The sequence below is a fragment of the Callorhinchus milii genome, unplaced genomic scaffold (genome assembly GCF_018977255.1).
Source record: "Callorhinchus milii isolate IMCB2004 unplaced genomic scaffold, IMCB_Cmil_1.0 Scaffold15, whole genome shotgun sequence".
NCBI classification, from domain to species: Eukaryota; Metazoa; Chordata; class Chondrichthyes; order Chimaeriformes; family Callorhinchidae; genus Callorhinchus; species Callorhinchus milii.
The window spans coordinates 16323788-16344433 of NW_024704756.1; the positions used below are offsets into that span (position 1 = coordinate 16323788).

At 49.9% G+C, this 20646-nt stretch overlaps 2 protein-coding genes and 1 pseudogene across 2 annotated transcripts in view; all 3 read right to left on the reverse strand.

Annotated features, from left to right (window-relative positions):
- Positions 1–9891, reverse strand: LOC103179565 (calpain-5). The gene is made up of 12 exons (XM_042340832.1): positions 9678–9891; positions 7077–7213; positions 6252–6460; positions 5503–5695; positions 4638–4828; positions 4431–4508; positions 3680–3875; positions 3280–3402; positions 2593–2789; positions 1277–1398; positions 461–597; positions 1–252 (listed from the first exon to the last, which is right to left on the reverse strand). Exons 1-12 carry the CDS (start codon positions 9889–9891, stop codon positions 67–69), a joined length of 1983 nt encoding a protein of 660 aa, XP_042196766.1. The 3' UTR covers positions 1–66.
- A 962-nt stretch (positions 9892–10853) lies between these two features.
- On the reverse strand, positions 10854–13210 carry LOC121850218 (annotated as a pseudogene).
- LOC103178947 (neuronal migration protein doublecortin) overlaps positions 13197–20646 on the reverse strand; it is a 9187-nt gene continuing 1737 nt past the window's right edge. Inside the window, exons 2-4 of the mRNA XM_042340833.1 lie at positions 18438–18891; positions 15140–15533; positions 13197–13215 (exon numbers count right to left, since the gene is read on the reverse strand). Of these exons, the coding sequence (XP_042196767.1) occupies positions 13197–13215; positions 15140–15533; positions 18438–18810 (786 nt within the window). The 5' untranslated portion in view covers positions 18811–18891. The remainder of the gene's footprint in view (positions 13216–15139; positions 15534–18437; positions 18892–20646) is intronic.

Consider the following 20646-nt stretch of genomic DNA (forward strand, 5'->3'; position numbering starts at 1 on the left):
TATTATATTGCCCTGTGCTCGCTCCACCCCCACCCCCACTGAAGCTCTCTAACCGAAGTGAACGCCTCACAAAGTCATGAGGTCCAAGCTGCTGGTGATGGTCACCTCAATGCGACTGGGAGCCTCTCCTCCTCCTCCTCGCTTGTCCTTTCTCTGAAGTTCCAGAACTTGGCGCTGGGCGGTGTCGCTCGGAGCAGCCTCAAGTGTAATCTCGCCCAATAACCGGTCCCAGAAAATGTTCCTGTCCCAAACCTGTGGATGCGTGTAAGAAAAAAAACAAGGCTGGTTATTTCACTCAGTGGCAGGGTCAGTGTGGATCGATGGTGCTATTTCTTGCACGGGTTCCTTAGCAAGGTATTGAAGGAAATCAATATGGTTTCAGGATATTAGCCCAGTGAACCCCAGTGACTGCCCCAAGGCAAAGGTTGTGACTTGAGCTTTGACACAGAGGCCTCCTCACCTGGATGATGACTGGAAACTTGGGGTTCCTCCTGTAAAAAATGGCTTTGGTGTCAAATTGGGGATTCAGTGTGTCTTCAAAGACAGCCGTGCGAACCCTGCCAAACTCACACTTAATAACCGCGTAGGGGTCTGCTCCTGGAACATAGCAAGTAACACACTGCTGTTCACACCAGGTACATGGAGTGTCACCTGCACACCTTTCAATGACAACAACTGTTTATACAGTGCCTATCATGCAGGGTGGTGTCCCAGAGCGCTTGAACACATCCCAGGGCTTCACACACCTGATTATAGCTGTCTTCAATCTTCCCTCCCCCTCTGCTCCCTTTCCAGGTCAGGCTGTGTTAGAGGTATCAGGGGTGTCTTAGAGATACCCCCCCACCACACCCACTTCCGGGGGAAATTTTAAAACGATTACTTTTTGGAATATTGAGGATCTTTACCCATGTACAATCACAGACTGGAGTGTATGTCCCACTGATAGAGATCCTCGAATCCTACAGCACAGAAGGAAGCCATTCAGCCCATGTATCTGTGCCAAGCTCTTTGATAGAGCTGCCAACTGGTCCCACTCCTGCTGCTCTTAGCCCACAGTCCTGCAAACGTTTCCTGTTTAATACCTATCCAATTCCCTTTTGACCTCCATCATCGAATCGGTTTCCACCACCTTTCCAGGTAGTGCAACAACTTTCTGGGTGTGTGAAAAAAAACTCTCCTGGTCTGGCCTTCCCTCCCCTCTGGTTCTTCTGACAATTATCTTAAATCTGTTCAGTTTAGTTAAATTTGGTGTCAGAGGAAATGTCACCTCACGTACCTCCAGAGGTACGTTGCTTCAGCAGGTCCATCGCACCATGTAGGTGGACATGGGTGGCCATCCGCGGGTAACGGTACATAATGTTCCAACACGTCACCTTGGGCTTGTCAAGGGTTAACTCCCTAGGGTCAAAGTCACCACACAATGGACCAGTGAAATTATTACTGGGCAGGTGGGGGAATCCAATCACAAAGCCACACAGTATACACACCCGGTCTGTATACAGTCAAGTCACTTTACAGTATGTCAACGACATAAGATGCTCTATCATATGCAAGGATTATTATTAGTGGTAGTAGTAGTATTATTAAACATTCACAGCCACTCAGCACTGAAGAAAGCCATTTGTACTCTCAGAATCCTGGTCTAGGTTTTGCCTGAACCCCACAGACATCAAAGAGGTTCCCGCTGACAGTTCACCCGACGGCTTCATCCTTTCTCCTGATCTTCTGCAGCGCTTGGAGCAAAAGGCGCCAAGATGGGAGTTTTAATAAGTGGTCCTGACATTCGATGCAGCAGCCGGTCTCAAAGCGTTTTGCAGGATTCATTGTAAAGTGTAGTGGCTGTGTATTTTGTCCCGTAACGTGTAGCAGTTAGCAAGTAAGAGGACCCAGGTTTGATCCCCGGCTGGGGCAAAGCTTTCAGCAAGATTCCTAACGCCTCTGTTTACTCAGCAGTTACTCGTTACCTCTGTTTTTTTAGGGTTGGCCAATAGTTCCATCTGCTGTACTGCTCTGTGCCTGCTGGTGGCTGACTGTGAGCACGAGCCCTACCTCTCGCTTGCACCACCAGCAGGAATGTGGATATACTGAAACACTGCTGTTTGTTGTTGTCGTTTTCCCATTTCACCATTTCAGTGAGATGATGATAATAACCTTTGCGGTTGATATAGCCAAGCCCCCATCATCTGTGCCTGGTTCAAGTGGACATTAAAGATCCCATGGGAAGAGAAGGGAGTTTCTCCCAGTATCTTGGTCCCCAAATAAAATTGGTCAGGCATTTCATGGCTGTTTGTGAGCCGCAGCTGTGCTCAAATTGGCTGTTGCGTTCGCCTACAACTTCATAGGTCACTACAACAAATGCATTTTATAGCGCCCTTTATGTCGGCTAACATCTCAGAGTGCCTCACAGTAGCAGGACTGAAGCCTGGCTCGGAGAAAGGGGATGGAGAGGTGACCACCGCACTTTACAGTAAATCCCGTGAAGCGCTTTCAGACGACCTCCTAACACGAGAGGCACGATGTCAAGCGCGTGGATTATTATTATTATTATTTTACTCTTTCCGATGCCCGCTTAAAAATGTTGCCGCTGGCTACCTGCACCCAGAGACCGTGTCAGTGAAGACCCTCAGCAGAAAGGGGGCTTCAATGTCTGCCAAGAAGGTGGTCGGGATGATAAGGTAACGACCAGCAGACAGAACGGTCCGTAGAAACACGCTCCGGGTGTCGGCATAACGGGAACCCTCCACTCTCTCAGGGTACGTGTGGAGTCTGTATTCTCGGTTACGTTCCACCTGATGATAGAAAGAGCCACGATGATGGTTTTTACATTACATTGGAATCCATTAGAATCTACAGCACAGAAACAGGCCGTTCGGCCCAACTGGTCTCTGCCGGTGTTTATGCTCAACATGAGCCTCTTCCTGCCCTTCCTCAACTAAGCCTTCAAGCATCACCTTTTACTCCTTTCTCCCTCATGGACCTCTCTAGCTTCCCCTTAAATACATCTGTGCTGTTTGCCTCAACAACTTCTTGTGGGAACATGTTCCACATTCCCACTGCTCTCTGTGTGAAGACATTTCTTCCAACTTCCCTATTTGATCTATTGGTGACTATTTTATATTGATGGCCCCTGATTTTGGTCTCCCCCCCCCCACAAGTGGAGACATCTTCCCTATGTCGACCCTATCAAAACCTTAAAGCACAAAAAATTGGTGTGAAAAACCACCCCTCACGTCCATCTCAGTTCGGATGGACGTGAGGACAGGAAGGTCTCTTTCTTACCCTGAAGATGCTGAAGCCGATCATCAGCATCTCTCCTTTGCCTTCTCGCCTGTGGATCCTCTGTTCTTTCTGCTGCAGACACACCAGGACCTCATCCTTCTTCTTCGTCACGTCAAACACAAACTGGAGGGAGGGAGGGAGGGGCAAAGGCTTCTCAGTTCATTGTCAACAATAATCTTTACAGCGCCAATAACCCTTTTTTTGGTGATCATCCACCACCCCCCCCCCCCCCCCCACCATCTCCCACCTTCCGACTTCCCTATAGGGTGATGTCGTTTCATATTCAGGGCCTCAGTGTTTCACGGGGAATTACAGTCAGGTGTAGTGACTGTGTGTCGGCAAACACGGGGGCTAATTTGGGCACAGCTCTCGAAAAGCCTTGAACCTCAATGTCCCCCACCTGGGGATTGTGCAGGAATGTTTCTATGTGGTTGGTGCAGCCGCCGGCACGGTGCAGCAGTGGGTTGGTGTGTCTGGTCCAAGCTCCGCCGAACATCGCCTGTTCCCAGGTCTTCCGCAGGCTCAGGCGGGAGGTGTTAACGAGGAAGCAGATGATCACTTTGGTGAAGTATTTGCACCAGTCATCGAAGGTCATCCTGGGAGAGAGGCCAACGAAACGGGAGCCGTGAGCAAAGCTGACACCAAAATATTCAACACAGCAAAGAGAGCTTTATCCTGTCTGACCCCCTGCGTCGTGGATCTTTGTCCTGAAGTCACCTTTATAATCGTAGGATATTAATAATAATAATAATAATCCTCGCATTTGATACAGCGCCTTATTGTGTGGTTGAGACGTCTCGAAGCGCTTCACAGGACATATTGTAAAGTGTAGTGACTGTATATTTTGTGGGCCAAATGCGGCAGCCAATCGCTCCAGCGGCGTCCCACAAACAGTCGGGGATTGAGTGACCAAATTTTCTTTTTGGAAGAATTATTACCCCTGGAAAACGATCCGCCAATCGACTAACAACCGGGTTCCCACTTACTTTACTGCTGGGTAAACAGAGGCGTGTGTATGTGCGTGTGGGTGGCGAGAGTAAGGAAACTTGCCCAAGCTTTTCGCCTCGACCCGCCCGGGAATCGAACCCGGGTTCTCTCGCTTGCGAGGCAAGCGTTCTAACCACCACGCAAGTCCACAAAGTCAGACTCACCAGAACTCGCCGTCGTTCCTCACCACGATGCCCATTTTCTTGCGTTCATGTTTGCTGACTTTGTTCCACTCCTTTGAGCTGGGGAGAGAACAGAGCAGCCAGGCCTCCAGTTAGACACATCAACGGTTCCCATCTCAGCCGGGTCTGTGGCCGAGCGGGTTAACCAATTCGCTGCGGCAACTTCGCAATCACCCGGCGGTTACTTACGCGTCGCTCCACGGGCCGATCCACTCGCTGTTGCCCCAGGGGTTCCTCATCCTGACCATCAGCTGCGTGTCGGGGCCGGGGCCGGAGCCGGCGAGGGTACCCGCTGTCAGGGGAACCCTCCGCAGGCCCGTCACCGAGTAGGAGTGTTGTGTATTCAGCCCCAGGTCCTGCATCTCAGCACTGGGCTTCAGCTGACACACACACACACACACACCAGGCAATCCCAGAGAGAGAGAGAGAGAGTCTTGTTTCATTTCAAGCCCAATTCATCAGGAAATAACAACAACAACTTGTATTTACATAGCGCCCTTCACGCAGGGTAGGGTCTCGGAGCGCTTGACCATGGCGGAGACAGATGTCAAGCCTTGGGGAGGTGTCCGTGAGCACGGTCAAAGAGGAAGGTTTGAACAATCGTGATCTAAAGAGGGGAAGGAGGGGGCAAGGCAGAGGCACAACACAACGCAACACAACACAGCACAACACAACACAACACAAGAGGTTTCCTGATCAGCTATCGAGCACTGTATCTCAGAGGTGTCGACCTAATGTCCATTCGTTGCTATTGCTCCACAAGAGAGATCGTGCACCATTCCAGACCTCGGGAAATTCCCACGTGTAGGTGATGTGTGTGTGTGGAACTCTCAGTCTGGTTTGGATACTCTTAAGTAGGGGTTGGTGTGTGTCGAACATTCGGCTGACACTACCCCCCCCCACCCCCACACATACACACACACACATACACACACCCCCACACACACAAGCTGCTCACATGATCCCATTCGCCGTGTGGTGGAGCTGGTGAGAGTGTGTCTGATGCTAATGAAGGGGACGGAGTGGAGAAAGAGAGAGAGAGAGAGAGACGTACGTGACTGGAGCAGCTGATCAGCCCTCCTTGGTCAAACGTCGTCAGCAGATGGTCGCCCAGTTTGAAGCCCTCGCCGGAGGTTTCCACGCTGTCTTCCGGCTTCACGTCCAATGTCTCCACCACCGCCCCAGTGAAATCCAGCAGAGCATCTCCCACGTTCCCTCCGCTCAGCGCTTCGTAGCAGCCGGACAGCCTGTGAGCGACCCGCATCGCACATACGTCACAAGATCCCACAAGAGGTTTCTTTTTTTGGATGAAGAAGTAACTTCAGCCCCTCGGGTCTTAACCTTCTAGGGCACCTGCCCCAGTGTCCGTCCCCACCCATCACAGCATCACAGCTGCTTCTTAAATTAATCCCATTGACGGCCTGTCTCTCCGCTGTACAATTTATGCAAACAATAATAATAATAATCCTTGCATTTGCTCCAGCGCCTTATCACATCTTTGAGACGTCTCAAAGCGCTTCACAGAATACACTGTGAAGTGGATTCACTGTGCATTTAGCGCCAACTGTGTCTCACAAACAGCCGTGGACTGAGTGACCAATTTTTATCTGGGAGATTGTCAGCCAGGACATGGGGGGGGGAGTGGGAGAGAAACTCCCTTCTCTTTTCGAACAGCGCTGCGGGATATTTAACACCCACCTGAACAGGTGCAGAAAGGACAACAACAACAACTTGGATTTATATAGCGCCCTCCACGCTGGACGGGACCTGGGTTTAACTTGCAAATCCGTGTAAGTCTCTTACTTTGCGTACGCCTTCTCCAGGAGAGCGCTCCAGAACTCCTGCCTGGACGTCGAGTGGCAGTAGAGGAGGTCCCCCCCCATCGTGGGCAAACGGTCGTCCACCACCACCTCCGTCCACTCCGTAAATCTCCAGAAACGGAAGCAAAAGATCCCGCCGTACTTCTCCGGCCTCTTCGGATCCCAATCCTGCTCCCTCCAGTCCGGGATCACCTGCACAGCAAAACACTACAATGGGCTCGCGCCCCCCCACAAGCCTTGGCTCTCGCCAACCTGCACCTCATACTGGCTGGAATTAGGTAAGCAGGATGGATGTGTCCCTCCAGGGAGAGGGAGAGAGAGAGAGTGCGCATTCCATTCCAATCATTTAGCTCTGGGATTTCCATGTGTACGTGGGATTCCAGGAATTCTCAACTTGGTTTGGATTCTCTTAAGCAACGGTGATGGGTTTCCGGGTGTGTCAGACACCCGGCCGGGGAAAAACCCCAGCGCTTTATGGGGAAACTACTGTCAAGGTCTATTGGGAGGCCACGGCTTTTGCAACTAAGATATTAACCAACAGTAACAATAAGCCACGTGATGGGTTTCCACGAGTGTCAGACAATAACAAAATATTATTATTTATATCAATAATAGTAATCCTTGCCTGGCTTTAGCTCCTCATCACCTCATTGAAGCGCTTCTTTTTAATCTGGGGGGATTGTTGGCCAGGACACCGGGAGAGACAAACTCCCTTCTTTTTCCAATCGTGTTGCGGGATCTTTAACATCCACCTGCACGGGGCACAGACGGGTTTAAGGTCTCATCTGAAGGGAGAACAGAGTCTTGCCTTTTGCCAAAGTCCGTCTCTCGTGGCTATGCAGGACGCTGCAGCCAGGAACCAACAATTGCCCAGCTCCCCTTGATTCAGGTCGTGTGAGCTGATTCCGTCCACAAATAGCCGAGGGGATTCACAGAGCTCCTGGGGAAAGGGGGAGAGAGAGAGAGGGTGGGGGCGGGGGGAGAGAGAGGAGGAGAGAAGGGGAAGAAAGAGGGGGAAAATGAAAGAGGGGGAGAGAGAGAGAGAGAGGGTGAGAAAGAGACAGACAGAGTGAGAGAATGAGAGTGTGAGAGAGCACACAGGTAGAGAGAGAGAGAGAGAGAGAGAGAGAGAGAGTCAGAGAGGGCAGGGAATCAAAATATTTCAGATGAACAATATTAATTGCCGCAAATTCAGTCCCAGCTCGTGTTAACGTTCACAGATAACACAGGTAACACTTTAGAACGCAACTCCTTACGCGTCTCAAAGCACTTAGCAAACAATGAGTGACTTTAAAGTTCAACACAGAATAGTGCTGCGCATGAAATGGCGAGGTTGCAGTTTGGGGTGAGTTTTCCGAACAGGAGGAAAAAGCAATTAGAATGGACGTCACAAACCTTTCACTGGGGGGGAGCCTCACGTAAGTCTCACGTACAAACAACAGGGTGGGATTGCGATGCAGCATAAGGCGTTTCTGATAATAATAATAATAATAATAATAATCCTCGCATTTGATACAGCGCCTTATCATGTGGTTGAGACGTCTCAAAGCGCTTCACAGGATACACTGTAAAGTGAATTCACCGTGTACTTTGTGGGCGAATCGCGGCATTGTCAGAGGCAACGGGCCTTCAGATGAGACATTAATCCCGTCTGCGCCCTCTTTGGCTGTTCCATCATTGCCTCTTTTTCTATCTCTCCCTTTCTTATTGATCCCAGGGCTTTTCCCCCACATTTTAAGGTGGACGTTAAAGATCCCTCGACGCCATTTGAAAAAGAAAAGGGAACTTTACCGCTGCCGTTCTCCCTCACCCCCACCCCACCTTATCCCGGATGATAACAAACCCTGAAACGAAATTGGTCATTCACTTCACGGCTGTTTGTAGGACATCGCTGTGTGCATAAATTGGCCGCCACATTCGCCTACAAGATACACACACAATAAATCCTATCAGACGTCTTCAACTCCAACATTACACGCAACTGGCACAGGCTTCAGCAGCAAAGCAATCTCCCAGAGACATGCTTAACTCTTGGCTGAACCTCCTAGTGAGTTAGGAAGCGCTCGGAGAATAAAAACACAGAGCAGCTCAAAGCGTTTCACAGGATGTACTGCAAGGAGGTGCGACTGCGTGTTTTGCGAGCGAAACGCAGCAGCCAATTTATGCGCAGTGAGACACCTGCGAGCAGCGTTGATTCATTTCTTTGTGCCCAGCGTGAAATTTAGAGTCGTTCTATTCTAAGCACCAGGTCTGTCTCTCTCGGCCCTTTCATTACTGATCTTGAGACAACAGGGGATTAAAAGGAAGATTTCTCCTCCTCCCTCTGGTTAGTTGATGCCACAGAAATGTGCAGAGACCTCAAACCGCGGAGATAACTGGAATAGCTGTGAGGAGGCTCAGGATTTAGGTGAAAGACTGAATTCGCTATTTAATGCAGATTTAAGCCAGAGAAGCATAACATTAACTTTGATTAGAGATGAGCGACTGAAGTGGGTGTAAATGGAAGATTTAGCACCAAAATCTTCTCCCTCTGATTTTTCTCCTCTCCTGAAAAACCCGTTTAAGTCCCTTCTGTCTTCAGCAGTTGGATTAGAAGGTTGTGGGTTCTAATCTCATTTCAGGACTATTGAGCTCATAGTCTTGGTGTAGTGACTGTAGTGCAGTGCCAGGGGGCTGGGGGAGGGTGGGTGGGGGAACAGGGAGGGGATTGTGGGCAAGTGCCATCCTTCGACGAGACATAAAAAAAATCTTTGATGCTGTTTTGAAAAGAGAAGGGAGTTGCTCTCTCCTGCTGTCCTGGCCGACAATTGCCATAGCAAAAACTTGGTCATTCGCCTCGGGGGTGGGGGGGGGGGGGGGGGTGTTTGCATGACTTTGCTGCCTGCATTCACCTACAAAAGGCACAGTCACTACACTTTACAGAAATTACCTGCTTTGACGTAATGAGCCGAAGGCAAACGGAACCAGATAATAAGGGGTTATCTGCCTTTTCTAACAGTTTGATCAATCACAGACAACGCTGGGTCAGCAATGATGGCCCAGAGCCATGAATCAGGTCACCTCGAGCTTCCAGAGTAAACAGTTTAAGCAGCCAGAGCCTCGGTACAAGTGCTTGAGACAGAGTTTGTACTGGTTTATCCTTTGTGTATTTGTTTTGTGTTCAGAATATCAGATTTGTGGCATTGAATATATTATCTCTTCCCCCCCTCAACCCAGGACTAATGTTAACATGATGGGCTAAGAAGCAATCATTACAGTATATTCTGTGAAGCGCTTTGAGCCGTCTTGAAGATGTGATAAGGCGCTGCATCAAATGCAAGGATTATTATTATTATGACTAAATAATAACTATTGTAGTGCCTTTCATGTCAGAAGGACGTCTCAAAGCACTTTGTGAGACTAAAATCACTCTGGACAACCTCGAAACCCTTTGCCTGGATGTATCTGAAGGTATTGATCAGTGTATCCGGCCTCATTGATGGAGATTTCATGTCTGTTGCCAATTCTGTCGACAGAAAGATTCCGTTTGACTTTCTTCCCGTCTCCCAACTTCCCATCTCCTGACCTTTATCCTCCTCGGACAGCTTTTTTCTCGCCTGCATCAACACGTCAATTCCATTCATGATCTCCAAAAGCTTTCAGCACTTTAGGGTCTCCCATTTCAAGGAGAACGAGTTCTCATCCTAACATCTCCTCCCCGCCATCTCTATCACTTAGATTTCCTGTAGCTTTCGATCTCCCCGGCATCTTGTCACACACACTCATCACTGAGGAACATTCAACTTCTAAGTCCTGGAATTACTCATGGTCTCAGCCTTAAGATGGGACGGGGGGCGAAATGTCCTGTGACCTCAGACCTGAGACCATTGTCCTAATGAAGATTTGATACCAAAATATCTTTTTTTTAAAAGACAAATTCATAAATTCTGCCTTAATTTGGGGGCCAGTCTCGCCTCAGTTCCTGAACAGAACTTAGGGATTTCCAAAAATAATGCCCCATCTTTAAATTGAGCCCCACACGGTCTTAAGACTAGAAGCATAAGAAATTCCGTGCTCTGAAGCCCAGCTTTTGTTCAGCCGGCAGGGAGCAAGGTGAATCACATTGAATGGGACCCACGTGGGAGCAAGTTAACTAAATCTGGTGGAAAGATATTAGGTTGTTTGTTAAAAGCATTTGGAGCTTAATGAAGCAAGAGAAAGACAAGAGACACAGAGCGAGACAGAGAGAGAGTGTGTGTACTGTACTGCTGTAATTAAGGCGAGTTTGTTCCCATCTCCAGGTTTGTGTCCAGACAAATGTCATCAGCCAATTGAATGAGAACAAGCGCAACCCAGATTTCAGCACAGAACCCTGCCTCGTGAATGTAGGACAATACACGTCACCCTTAAAGCACTTGTTGGGATCAAAACCAGAAAGAGAAACAGAGAGAGAGAGAGAGAGAGAGGGTTCCACACCAGAGAGGGTGATGCTTTAATGACGGCTTGCAAAAGAGCAAATTGCTTCCAGTGATGATTATTACACGGGCGGTGAACAGCGATCAATCAATAAAAGGAGAGTTGATATCAAAAGACCATCCAGACCAGATCACGATGGGCTGGGGCTCTGTTCAACCTGCAGGTCTAAGACGTGTAACACCAAAAGGACTGTGTGGAGTTAGCGGAGGGGAGGAAGAAATCTCAGTTACAACGAAGAAATCTCTATTCTTAGCGGATGATAACCCGGCCCTAAGCTCCCAGCCAAGCTTCCAGCAGCTGAGAACGGACAGCAGGCCAGGACAACCAAACCCGAGTCTGGCCACTCCTTCCTTATGATGGAAGAAGGCCCTGGTGGAGAGAGTCCCAGCTGTTGAAGCTGAACGCACATGTCCACAGGCAGGTGCTAATAATATAGAGCAGGCGCATTAGTCATGAGGTACTAATGTGAACAAAGTGCTCAGTGGTGATGAACTGACCACTGAGGGGTGGGAGGGGAACCGATCAATTACTCGCTTAACCCTTTGATGGCTGAGCAAAGACATTCTTTTCATCGGTGACTTGTACAGATATAAGGATTATTATTAATAAAGAGAGGGTCAGGCTCCAGCAATGCCCCACTAGGGGCCAGGGGTCTGCCGGGCAATCCAATCACGGACCCAAGTCCGAGGCCAAGCCAGACGGGGTCTGGGAGCTATTTGCCGTACCTGGCGTCTGATATCGTGGGTAAAATATGGAACGTGTGCTTTCCCGTGCTGGCCTATCCGGTTGCCGTAGTTACCGCTACATTGTGCGCATGCCAATAGCCATCCTCGCTCTGCGGGCCTTTCCTTCATGACTGCAGCCGTTTGTGAGGAGCCAGAGATTTTCCTTTTATTATTTCCCGGCTGCGAATAATTTAGTCACAGCAACAGCCCATCAACTGCCCTGTGCAATGTCACGCTGACAGTCACCGCAGACATGCAGTCAGACAGGGCGTGTATGTCTGTCTGTGTGTGTGTGTGTCGCTGTCTGTGGTGTGTATTTTCCCCCTTGTCTGTGTGTGTATCTCAGTGAGCCCCACTCTTGCCTCAGGCTCAGAAGGTTACAAGCTCACACTTTACGCTGGCACTGCAGACTGTGTTTGTGGGGGGGGGGGGGGGGGGAGAGGTGCCGAGCTTCAGTTCACACGTCAAGTCGAGGTCCCGTCGGCCTGTTCCGGCGTATGTTAAAGATCCCATATCACCATTTCTCGAGACACGCCGGCCCAAACTGCTCCAGCTTGATAAATTATTCACCTCATGATCGTTTGCTGGACACAAATTGGCTGACGCGATTGCCTACAGTTACAACACTTGACAGCGAGTCCCATCTCGACGTTCGTTTCAGTGTTTCTGGCGCTGCATAAACCGAAGAACTATTCTTTATTACCCCAACAAAAAGGTCTCTGCATTCAATGGCCACAAAACCACATGGATGAAAAGCCAATGAGCCAAATGGATAGGTTATGTGTTGTGATACTCGATGTATGTGTGTTTGTGTGGGGGGTGGGGGGGGGGGGCGCGATACAAGAGAGGTATTTAGAAGCGAATTTGATAAGAACCTTCAGGTAAGGAGACATAGGAATTGGGATTGAGTTCAGGCAGCGTCAGAGGAGGAGCAAACATCAACACAAGATACACGTTCACCGCACAGTATATCCTGTGAAGCGCTTTGAGACGTCTCGACGACATGAAACCAAATTGCAAGGATAATCATTATCATCATTAATACAGCCCTCCCCTCATTCCAAGGCACGGCTCAATACGTACCACTTTAACAGCGCTTTCGGTCATCTACCCCCACCCCTCCACCACCTCCCTCCCCACGCTCCCCAGCTCCCACCTCCACCCCCTACCCCGTGAAGCTGCCCAGAGAAGTGCTCTCAATGTGCAAGGCACTGTGGTCAGTGCAATAGCTCAGTGGGTGGGGGGGGGGGGGGTGGAGTGAGGGGGAGGGGTGGCCTTAACAAGCAGCAGGTCCCAAAATTTTCCCCACTGACCTTCCTCCAGCTCGTCGAGGCTGCCCACCTTCCCGCTGCCGTCGATGTTGAAGATGATGCGGACGCCCTGGGCAGGTTCACGTTGTCGGAGAGGGTCCGGGTCAGGTCGGCCAGCAGCGCGTCGAAGGAGCGGAAGCGGTCGGAGGAGACGGCGTACACGATACCCTTGAAGTAGCGGTCGCCGTTGCGGTAGAAGCGGACCTTCTTGGCTTTCTTCTCGGTGGTCAGGGCCTGCAGGGTCCGGGTACGGTAGAAGCTACAGTGGGCGCTGTGCGTGGGGCTGGGCAAGCCGTTCATCCGGGCACCTTTGGAGTAACGACTCTTGTCCCTTTCGTCAAAATGCCCGAAGTCCAGCTCTTTGTCTTGGAACATGTTTCTGTTGTGGGGAGGGGGGGATTTTTTTTCCCGGTTTGTTTGCGTTCGGTCGGAAAATGGTCAGGAGAGTGCAATCAACCTGGAACAGATAAAGAGTTCCCACACGTTAAGCTGCCGAGTCTTTGTGAACTATGTGTTCAATAAAAAAAAGGGAGTTTCTCTTCCCCCCTCTCCCCCCCCGCACCCCCCCATACAATAAACATCAGTCAGTCACTTCATAGTTGGTCGGGGACTGTTTTGCGTGTTCACATACTATACACAGTCACTTCACTGTGGTACCTCCTGCATAGTGTTTGGAGACGTCCTTCTGAAGTGAAAGGCGCCATATGATATGCAAGGATTATTATTATTTAAACAAGTTATTAGTTAAGCAACAGTTAGAAAGAAGCACTGAGCTCCACATTTGGGGGCAGGTGGCCAACAACAACAACAACTTGCTCCCCTCACGCAGGGCAGCGTCCCAGAGCCCTCGACAGTGGCGGAGCACGACACCGAGCCGGGGGGAAGGGGCAGGTGACGGTCAGCACTGGTCTAAGAGGAAGGTCTTCAGGTGCGACCTGAAGCTGGGAAAGGAGGGGTCGAGGCGGAGGGGATAGAGGACGAGAGCTCCAGCGTGTTTTGACGCTCATAATTGTGCGGGTTAGTCTTGAAATAGCCCCAAGTGCCGTCAATTATTCCTCACATCCTAATATAAACACTGAGTGCAGGCTTCGAGGCCAAGGCTGGGAGTGAGGGCTGGCTCGGTGGGAGCTATATCCAGCAATGTGCTCACGTACAGGGCATCTCAGCAATGCCAAACACTCGCGCTCCTTGTTTCCATTTTATTTCAAAATCAAGTCTCGTCTATTTGGGACGTTTCCAATTCAGCCTCGGCTGTTAGCAGAGACTCGCCAGCTGGGAGCGAGTCACTGAGAGAGTGGAGCATGTGTGTGTGTGTGTGTGTGTGTGTGTGTATATACACGCTGGAGCTCAGACTGGACTGGACACCAGCGGAGGGTGGGGGTGGTGGGGGAGAGAAGAGGACTTGTCGCGTAGCCAGCTCTAGCAAACCTCACGCACGATAGCCGACCATCCCACACACACCCCCGCCCATCAGGAGGCTCTCTTTCACCTCCTAGTGGCCGATTTTAACATTGCAGCACAGAAAGAACCCCCCACCCTCCTCCACCACCTTTTTGTATTATACGTGAACTAGTGAGAGACGAGGGAAGGTTAAGTCACTGAACCCTCACGGAGGAAGCAGCCATGGATCACAATGCTTTTACCTGTCTCCCCAACCTCTGCCCTGATGAGGAACCAAATCGCTCATCAATAATCGCTGTGTCTATGTTCAGTCCCACATCCGGCCCCAATGCTTCAGATGTTTAGATCCCCAAATAGTCAAATTAGATGTTGCTCAGAAACCCAGTGTGTAAGTGAACCCATTGTGACGTTCCCTTGCTGCCCCACTCCTTACATACATTGTCCCCAGGTTACATCAACACATGTAAAACACCACACGCCTTTGATCGTGGACTGCTCTCAGCACACACATGGGCGGCACATGACAGGTAATCAGCTTGATGTCTTACCTTGAACACAATCATTCACAGACAAAGTGCACGGAATGATTAGCTACAGGGAGAGTGATAGCTTTTGAATATGGATGTAATGACGTTGAGAAAAATCACTCTTTGGATTGGAGAGGTGCAGTCCTGTGGTCAGGCCAACCGTGCCAATCCCTCAAACACCACATAGGGCCTCTTAGTGACCTCCACTCACTGATTTTCTTCTTCTCTCTTCCCTTTCCCACCCAAACCAACCTTACTTTACCCAACCATGACTAACCCAATCCTGAACTACCCAACTTTACTCTACTGAACCCAACCCTAGAGGCTTTACCAAAGCACATGTCTTGCCACCATCAGCCATGAACAGTAAAGTGCAGTGGGAAGATGGACCATTATATCAATGAGTCACTTTCCCTTAACCCGTGAGCACTGGGGACCCTGTTAATCACTTACCTGGGTTTCCCTGATTGACAGCTGACGAAATCGCATTGACTGACACTCACCTGTTTACCATCCAAGGTGTAGAGCTTCTTGACCACGCCCGTCTCCAGCTTGATGGCCTCGGTGATGTCGGTGAGAACTTGCTCGAAGGAATGCGCCGTCTTCTTGTTCAGGAGAACTCTCACTGCTTTCCGGGGCTTGACCCCGCTCCGGATAACAGTCACTAACTTGGGGCGCACAAACTCCTTGGTCTCCTTGACCTCGGTTGTGTGCTTGGCGCTGGCCAGGGACTGGGGCACTCTCTGGGTCCCAGAAGCCTTGACGTTTACCGACCAGTTGGGGTTCACGTTCTTGGTGTAGTCCACCTTTTTGAAGATGTCGTGCGACGAGCAGACATAACTCCCTCCTGGGCAAAATACATTAAAACAGCAGATGGTCACACATAATATAATCCCGACAGCAACTGGTACCTTTCACGCAAGGCGAACGTCGCAAAGTGCATCTCGAGGGCAATTGGGAAGTGGTGAGGTGAAGAAAGAGAAGGTAAATGTTGACTAGTCAACGCAAAGGTTGGAAAGCAACAACAACGTGCAGATATACAGCGCCTTTCATGTCAGGGGGACGTCCCAAGGCGTTGGACAGTCAGGGATTTGCACCCAATATGGGGGTTGGGATCAGGAGGGGTAGAGGGCAGGGAGGGAGGGTGGATGGGTGGGTGGTGAAAGCAGTACAAAAAGGAGTTTTAGGAGAGAGTTGAAAGAGCGAAGGGAGACATTAATGGATTAAGGCTCAACTTAAAGGGGACATTCTTGTCAAATTACCCTTTGACCACAGACTGGTTGATTTGTCTTTGAGATTGCTTGTTGCCCTCTGATACCTCGTTCAAGTGAACCATTCACTGAGGTACAGTTGGGGTCCACGTGATGTTTATCACATTGAATGGGACCCACGTGGGGAGCAAGTTAACTAAATCTGGTGGAAAGATATTAGGTTGTTTGTTAAAAGCATTTGGAGCTTAATGAAGCAAGAGAAAGACAAGAGACACAGAGCGAGACAGAGAGAGAGTGTGTGTACTGTACTGCTGTAATTAAGGCGAGTTTGTTCCCATCTCCAGGTTTGTGTCCAGACAAATGTCATCAGCCAATTGAATGAGAACAAGCGCAACCCAGATTTCAGCACAGAACCCTGCCTCGTGAATGTAGGACAATACACGTCACCCTTAAAGCACTTGTTGGGATCAAAACCAGAAAGAGAAACAGAGAGAGAGAGAGAGAGAGAGGGTTCCACACCAGAGAGGGTGATGCTTTAATGACGGCTTGCAAAAGAGCAAATTGCTTCCAGTGATGATTATTACACGGGCGGTGAACAGCGATCAATCAATAAAAGGAGAGTTGATATCAAAAGACCATCCAGACCAGATCACGATGGGCTGGGGCTCTGTTCAACCTGCAGGTCTAAGACGTGTAACACCAAAAGGACTGTGTGGAGTTAGCGGAGGGGAGGAAGAAATCTCAGTTACAACGAAGAAATCTCTATTCTTAGCGGATGATAACCCGGCCCTAAGCTCCCAGCCAAGCTTCCAGCAGCTGAGAACGGACAGCAGGCCAGGACAACCAAACCCGAGTCTGGCCACTCCTTCCTTATGATGGAAGAAGGCCCTGGTGGAGAGAGTCCCAGCTGTTGAAGCTGAACGCACATGTCCACAGGCAGGTGCTAATAATATAGAGCAGGCGCATTAGTCATGAGGTACTAATGTGAACAAAGTGCTCAGTGGTGATGAACTGACCACTGAGGGGTGGGAGGGGGAACCGATCAATTACTCGCTTAACCCTTTGATGGCTGAGCAAAGACATTCTTTTCATCGGTGACTTGTACAGATATAAGGATTATTATTAATAAAGAGAGGGTCAGGCTCCAGCAATGCCCCACTAGGGGCCAGGGGTCTGCCGGGCAATCCAATCACGGACCCAAGTCCGAGGCCAAGCCAGACGGGGTCTGGGAGCTATTTGCCGTACCTGGCGTCTGATATCGTGGGTAAAATATGGAACGTGTGCTTTCCCGTGCTGGCCTATCCGGTTGCCGTAGTTACCGCTACATTGTGCGCATGCCAATAGCCATCCTCGCTCTGCGGGCCTTTCCTTCATGACTGCAGCCGTTTGTGAGGAGCCAGAGATTTTCCTTTTATTATTTCCCGGCTGCGAATAATTTAGTCACAGCAACAGCCCATCAACTGCCCTGTGCAATGTCACGCTGACAGCCACCGCAGACATGCAGTCAGACAGGGCGTGTATGTCTGTCTGTGTGTGTGTGTCGCTGTCTGTGGTGTGTATTTTCCCCCTTGTCTGTGTGTGTATCTCAGTGAGCCCCACTCTTGCCTCAGGCTCAGAAGGTTACAAGCTCACACTTTACGCTGGCACTGCAGACTGTGTTTGTGGGGGGGGGGGGGGAGAGGTGCCGAGCTTCAGTTCACACGTCAAGTCGAGGTCCCGTCGGCCTGTTCCGGCGTATGTTAAAGATCCCATATCACCATTTCTCGAGACACGCCGGCCCAAACTGCTCCAGCTTGATAAATTATTCACCTCATGATCGTTTGCTGGACACAAATTGGCTGACGCGATTGCCTACAGTTACAACACTTGACAGCGAGTCCCATCTCGACGTTCGTTTCAGTGTTTCTGGCGCTGCATAAACCGAAGAACTATTCTTTATTACCCCACAAAAAGGTCTCTGCATTCAATGGCCACAAAACCACATGGATGAAAAGCCAATGAGCCAAATGGATAGGTTATGTGTTGTGATACTCGATGTATGTGTGTTTGTGTGGGGGGTGGGGGGGGGGGGCGCGATACAAGAGAGGTATTTAGAAGCGAATTTGATAAGAACCTTCAGGTAAGGAGACATAGGAATTGGGATTGAGTTCAGGCAGCGTCAGAGGAGGAGCAAACATCAACACAAGATACACGTTCACCGCACAGTATATCCTGTGAAGCGCTTTGAGACGTCTCGACGACATGAAACCAAATTGCAAGGATAATCATTATCATCATTAATACAGCCCTCCCCTCATTCCAAGGCACGGCTCAATACGTACCACTTTAACAGCGCTTTCGGTCATCTACCCCCCACCCCTCCACCACCTCCCTCCCCAGCTCCCCACCTCCCACCCCGTGAAGCTGCCCAGAGAAGTGCTCTCGATGTGCAAGGCACTGTGGTCAGTGCAATAGCTCAGTGGGTGGGGGGGGGGGGGTGGAGTGAGGGGGGAGGGGGTGGCCTTGACAAGCAGAAGGTCCCAAAATTCTTCCCCACTGACCTTCCTCCAGCTCGTCGAGGCTGCCCACCTTCCCGCTGCCGTCGATGTTGAAGATGATGCGGACGCCCTGGGGCAGGTTCACGTTGTCGGAGAGGGTCCGGGTCAGGTCGGCCAGCAGCGCGTCGAAGGAGCGGAAGCGGTCGGAGGAGACGGCGTACACGATACCCTTGAAGTAGCGGTCGCCGTTGCGGTAGAAGCGGACCTTCTTGGCTTTCTTCTCGGTGGTCAGGGCCTGCAGGGTCCGGGTACGGTAGAAGCTACAGTGGGCGCTGTGCGTGGGGCTGGGCAAGCCGTTCATCCGGGCACCTTTGGAGTAACGACTCTTGTCCCTTTCGTCAAAATGCCCGAAGTCCAGCTCTTTGTCTTGGAACATGTTTCTGTTGTGGGGAGGGGGGATTTTTTTTCCCGGTTTGTTTGCGTTCGGTCGGAAAATGGTCAGGAGAGTGCAATCAACCTGGAACAGATAAAGAGTTCCCACACGTTAAGCTGCCGAGTCTTTGTGAACTATGTGTTCAATAAAAAAAAGGGAGTTTCTCTTCCCCCCCTCCCCCCCCGCACCCCCCATACAATAAACATCAGTCAGTCACTTCATAGTTGGTCGGGGACTGTTTTGCGTGTTCACATACTATACACAGTCACTTCACTGTGGTACCTCCTGCATAGTGTTTGGAGACGTCCTTCTGAAGTGAAAGGCGCCATATGATATGCAAGGATTATTATTATTTAAACAAGTTATTAGTTAAGCAACAGTTAGAAAGAAGCACTGAGCTCCACATTTGGGGGGCAGGTGGGGGACGGGGGGCGAAATGTCCTGTGACCTCAGACCTGAGACCATTGTCCTAATGAAGATTTGATACCAAAATATCTTTTTTTTAAAAGACAAATTCATAAATTCTGCCTTAATTTGGGGGCCAGTCTCGCCTCAGTTCCTGAACAGAACTTAGGGATTTCCAAAAATAATGCCCCATCTTTAAATTGAGCCCCACACGGTCTTAAGACTAGAAGCATAAGAAATTCCGTGCTCTGAAGCCCAGCTTTTGTTCAGCCGGCAGGGAGCAAGGTGACATTAGCTGATGATAGGAGATAGCCAGTCAAGGCTCAGTCCGAATGGGTAACGGCCTCAGCAAAGAGGAAATCTCCGAGATCCAGACTTACATTTGTGCGTGTACAAATGACCATGTAAGTGAATTTGCCACAGAAATAATAAGAAGAAATGAGACAAGAGAGGAGCACATGGCAGGGATGGAATTTTCAGACGCCGTTCAGCATCAGCCCTCAAGAAACGAAATAACATCATTGACATCCGGTCCGAAAACAGGGCTGAATCCCTATCAATAATAATAACGATAATAATCCTCGCATTTGATACAGCGCCTTATCACGTCGTTGAGACGTCTCGAAGCGCTTCACGGGCTACACTGTAAAATGGATTGACTGTACTTTGCTGGCCAAACACGGCAGCCAATTGTGCACAGCAGCGTCCCACAAACATTGAGCCGATCAAACAAAAGGTCTTAAAGAATTTTTCTTTAAATTGCACTCTATGGAGCTGCGAAACATTTTCTTTCCTTTCCCCCCCCAATGCCCCCCATCTACCCTCCTCCACTACCACCACCACTAGCCCCCACCCCCCCCCCCTCCCACCACCACCCCCCAACACACACTCACATTTATCAGCACACAATGTGATGAGATCATGGATTTAGTGTACAAAGCACTCAAGTTGTGAAGACAGCATTGCACCATTTATAGGTGACATCATCAAGGCTGAAATCCCACTGACCTTTCCCCACCCACCCACCCCCCAACCCCCCCCCCCCCCCCCCCACACACACACACACAGTTTCCCTCTGCCTGGCTCTGAATAGGAACAGAATGACTGCAGCATTCGGAGCAAACATTCTGGAGGGACATTACCAGCCCTTCGCTTACCAGAGTTCCAGATGCAACCCCAAAATAGCTGGTTTAAAATGATCTAATCCCGTTACCAGCCAACTGTAGAAAATATTAATATATACTGTACGTGTATATATATATATAAATAAATAAGATTACCCTCAGAAAGAACAAAGACAGGGATGAATTGATTTATTTATTAACATGCAATTTCTGTATGTGAATTGCTTTCACTCTCCCGGGTTCAAAAGGCGACCCTTATTCCTGAGATGAATGGCTCTCTCCTCTCCGCCACCCTCGCCTCTCCAACCCC

Bases quoted from the DNA above. Each gene is read 5' to 3' on its own strand.
- LOC103179565 (XM_042340832.1), bottom strand. From the start codon at position 9,891: ATGAATGGAATTGACGTGTTGATGCAGGCGAGAAAAAAGCTGTCCGAG. The intron at 1,399-2,592 runs GTAGCCAGCGGC...CTTTGACCCTAG, and splicing joins GACACGGTCTCTGGGTGCAG to GGAGTTAACCCTTGACAAGC. The intron at 253-460 runs GTGAGGAGGCCT...ACGCATCCACAG, and splicing joins AGTTTCCAGTCATCATCCAG to GTTTGGGACAGGAACATTTT.